This window comes from Dendroctonus ponderosae, unplaced genomic scaffold (assembly GCF_020466585.1).
Source record: "Dendroctonus ponderosae isolate FM_Combo_2020 unplaced genomic scaffold, Dpon_F_20191213v2 Dpon_F_20191213_5, whole genome shotgun sequence".
NCBI lineage: Eukaryota > Metazoa > Arthropoda > Insecta > Coleoptera > Curculionidae > Dendroctonus > Dendroctonus ponderosae.
This window is the reverse complement of record NW_026018715.1, coordinates 10295568-10300113: the sequence shown is the minus strand read 5'-3', so window position 1 is coordinate 10300113 and position 4546 is coordinate 10295568. Positions and strand designations below refer to the sequence as shown.

The 4546-nt window shown below is 40.9% G+C and overlaps 1 protein-coding gene across 3 annotated transcripts in view; it reads right to left on the bottom strand.

Moving 5' to 3' along the window:
• Positions 1–455: 455 nt before the first annotated feature.
• The window catches only part of LOC109535232 (transcription factor Sp9), an 81347-nt gene continuing 77256 nt past the window's right edge, over positions 456–4546 (bottom strand). For all 3 annotated transcript variants that reach the window (XM_019901114.2, XM_019901113.2, XM_019901112.2), the window contains exon 2: positions 456–3764. In XM_019901114.2, coding sequence (XP_019756673.1) covers positions 2445–3764 — 1320 coding nt within the window. In that variant the 3' untranslated portion in view covers positions 456–2444. The remainder of the gene's footprint in view (positions 3765–4546) is intronic.

Here is a 4546-nt window from a genome sequence, read left to right as displayed (position 1 = left end):
AACCAAGTGGCACCTGGGAACTTAATTACATCAGCCACTATATATCTTGAGCAGTACTTTTATTGCAGCAATCAATAAGGAATCAATCAATTATCCATCTGCTTGGTAATATTGCGGTCCTTCATACCCCATTATGGGGGTTATTACCGGGAGGCATTCCCGTGTAAAAGTTGAGAAATTCTTTAATTATGTTCAGTACACTTCAATATTCAGTTTATTAACTTGTCATTTTATATTAAGTTGCTGAGTTTGATTGGTTTGCCATAGGTAGTACGGGCATTCTGTGATTTTTCTGTGGCCTTTTTATTATACTTACGGGTGAGAGCATTTTAATTTGCCTTCTTAGACAATTATTTAGATTCAAGTGCATGCCTTGTTCAGCACTGCCTCCTTTCCATATGTGATTTTTTCGTCCAGATGAGGTAATGTGGTAGGGAAAAATTGAAACAAATCACTTTACGAAGGAAATTATAATCGTATAGTATTTATTCTTTCAATGCGTTCACAAAAGCTTCAATAGACAAATTTACAAATAGTAGGTACATTCAGATGTTTCACAAAGGTTTGGTGAGAAAAAAAAACGCTTTTGAATTAGAATCTGCCATCCAGTATCAACATACAAGCCAATATAGTTTTCTTGTCCTTGTTACAATATAGTCAGAAAAGTAAAATAGATTTGATTCCTAAGTAATGAAGTTTTCCTATATGAAAGTTTCCTGCTGGCAACCGAATGACGAATGTAATTTTCTATTTGTTCAAATAATATGCAAAATTCAGATAGGAAAATAGAGACGAATATCTGGGTTGTTGAAAGGCTTTGAGAGTTTTCATATCGCAGACGATATTTCCTGTGACTTTTTATGATCCATTAATGAATAGCAATTTTTATAGTTTATGTAGGGGATTGGAATTTTTATTCATTCATATTAAGGCAGCTCTTCTTTTTCACTAGAATTCGATACTTTGCTTTGTCTCAGAGCAAGACATTTTCAATTGCACAACTCATGTTATAGATAAATTGTCTAAAACCACAGGTTGTAGCTTTATGCTCAGGAGCAACTGGTTAGTTTAAGGCAGGGTAAAAATAACTTTGGTTAGTTTTGGATAATTTTATAACGTTTTTTAAGTAATCCAACTAGTATACGTGTTTCCAATTGACGCTCTTGGTTTCAGACTGCATTACCCAAAAAAAAACTGTAATATTTTACCATTATTAACCCAATTTTGGTGAATTCAGTGAAAATTGCAAGACCAACCAAACGTAATTTTTTTAGGCAATATATTAACCACTTGCCGCGTGAGCACGCCCCTGGAAAACTGTATCAAATTTAGTTCATTCCGAAGATTCCTGGCTTGATTCGAAACAAACTGTGCATTTTTTATTACAGTCGGATTAAGGATTTCTAAAACAAAACATACTTGCATACCCTGAATATTATAGAAATGCCTAAACATCCGCTTGAAATTCCTTCCATTTGCTTGTGAATTAAGGTGTAAAAAAGCTACAGAGAGGCAAAGGTTGGCTTACATTTTGGCCATCACCCAATCCACATTTTTCAACGTCTCTATTTGCTTGGTTCGCTTTGATAACCTATATTAGCCAGAAAATGTGCAAAGTAACAACCTTTAATCCCTCCTTTCTCAAAATCTCTGAAAATCCCAAAACTGAATCCAAACCCATTATCAATTGAAATAATCACAACTTCTTCTATGCTACTCCATATATGTATTTCGATTTTATTATTTTTCAAATAATAATGCACCAATTCTAATGAAACATTTCCGAGAATTAAAGCTGCCAGTAGGATTAAAAGTCGCCTATAAATATACATTGCAAAAAAATATAAACTAATTAAATGCCTATTTACATAAAAATCTTGTATTTCATGGTCACAAAAAATGTTCAACAAACACATAAATTATCTCTTTCACCGTCGTAGGCTAACTGATACATACACCTATACATACATAGTTCAATATTAAATAATATTTATAATATTTACATACATTTGAGTGCCAGTGGTAAGGCAACCGGAGCACGATAAGCTGTATACAGTATGATCACTTTAGGTTCATATTTGTGAAGTAATTTAATGAGAAAATGAAGAATTGGGATTGAACCCCCTATCTTTTTAGTGCCTTTTCAAAAAAATGCAGGAAATGCCATCAAAGATGTTCATTCTTTATGTAAAAATACTTCATTATCAATTCGTAGTGAGTTTTGTAACCTTCTGTGCCTGCCTCAACCATGTAGGGCTTCTATTATGTACAATCAACCATGCAATCATACAGTATGAAGAAGCATTATCATTAACCCTCTTTCGCCTAGTAGATAAATTCAAAATTCTTCGTCCACTTATGTACAATATTTCACAGAATTTGTATCACTTGGGGCCACATTAGCGGGGATAGCTGGGATACAGCAAAGCCGGCCCCCACCGACCTCAAACCAGCCCTGGCGGCTTCACATCCAGCCCCGTGACCATATCGAGTCCCCCCATAGATTGGGACGGAGGTGGCGTCTGGTTGATCGACGACGGCGAATTCACATTGTTTGTTAAGTCGCTCTGGCTGTTCTCCTCAGAGTCGCTGCAGGAGTCCGAACTGCCCTTCTTGCCGTTCCCGTTATGGGTTTTCACGTGTTTCGCCAAATGATCCGAACGCATGAAGCGCTTGTTGCACACTGGACACGCGAAACGTTTCTCTCCAGTATGAGTCCTTAGGTGTCGCTGCAGCTCATCGGATCGTGTAAACCGCTTACCGCAAAACAACCAGTTGCACACAAAAGGCCGCTCGCCGGTATGCCATCGAAGATGCGCCTTCAAATGGGAGGTCTTCCCATACACCTTACCACAACCGGGTATGTGGCAGCTGTGGATGTTTTTCTTGCGCAAGTGAACCCCTGCAGGTCCCAGTCGTTCAGCCTCCTGGCAGTTGGGACAATCGCAGGTCGCACGCCCAGTATATCGCCTCTGCGATCTGGGGGAGGGAACTTGAGGAGGGAGGCCTCCAGCGCCTCCAGTTGGAGACGGACTCGAAGCTCCAGCGTGCAGCCCGAATGAGGCCCCGACTGTTTGCCCCGGTAACATTGACTTGTAGGTGTCCTGAAGCAAATGCTGCCCGGAAGAGAGCAGATGGTTCGAAGCAGCCAGTGAATGAGTCAAGCTGGAATAGTCTGGAGAGTAATTTGCAGCCATCTGAGCATGCATTCCGGCCGCTCCACTCATATCCAGCCAGCTACCGGCTGTTGAATGCACATCCCACCACGCATTAGCGCCCGTCACCGAGTCGCTCTTGATTCCCCCATGGGGAGCCGTCGACATAGTGTTAAACGGCCAGGTCTCATAAGGATGTCTGGAGTAAACAGAGCCGAGAGCGGCATGATGAGCGGTGGCGGCCCCTTCGACCTTCCCAAGCAGCGAACTCTGATGATGATGCATGTTGTCGCTCATCGAAGGTTGGGCTGTTGCCCCAGGAAAGTACAAGTCGCTGCCGTAGGACGCAGTTGTGGGCACTGAGGCGCATGAAGTCATCACCGATCTGGAATAGGTGGGATTCGATCCGGAGGAGGATCGCTGACTGGGCAGCGAACTAGCGGAAGAGACTCCGCTGCCTGGCGAAGGGGCGCCCTGGGGCGATTTCTTCCACGGGTGGAAACCCTTCCCTACTGCAGCGTCTGCAAGGGGCGGCGGCGATTTGTTGCTCAGCTTGTTGCACTGGGCTGCCAGCATTGCTAGAGGGGTTCCGCGCAAGCTTGGGTGTTCCTGAAACAAGCAATTTCGATTAGGAGACAGTTGAAATAAGCTCCTGGAAGTAGAAAATTTTCATATTCATCGGCGACTTTGAAGGAACTTTCTGGAGAGCTATGAAGAAAAGGAGTTTGAAAAAACCGGAAACATCTTATATCAATTACATTAAAGAGGTTAACACATGGACTTGCAAATCACGAAAGGAACCAAATTAGAAACGTTTTAACTAAAAATATTTAGAAACGGAAGCCAGAGAGCAAACATCAACTCTAGTGCTGGTGCAGACTTCAACGACAAGCTACTTCTTGCCAAAGGTAAAGAAATCACTGAGAAAACAGATAAAGAGAAGTGAAACTCAAAGACCAAATTGATGAGAAATCCGGTGAAGTTGGCAAAAACAACTGAAGGAAGCAAAAAGTAGATATGAATTTTCGTTAAGTAAAATCGGAAACCTGCAAAAGATTCGCAATTGGAAAGCGTATTTATAGACAAATAAACACTATTAATTTCAATGAAAAAGCCATCACCCAATTGGTTTTTCTGCTTTTTTTTACATGTAAATGTTTTTCAAGATTGGTCTGAAGGATTCTCTAATTGGCTTTGGTGATGCCTTACTTTTATTATTGATCTTAGTGCAATCTGTGCTGATGTTTGAAAGTGTAGCTGATTTTTTTGAATGTGTTGGATCTCGGTATACGTTCGTAGGCAAGCAGGGGTTTACACAGTCACTTGGATATTTTTGCTTCGGTTTTGATACTGATCCTTTTGTTTGTGTTTGGAAGTTAGCCATCTGAAGT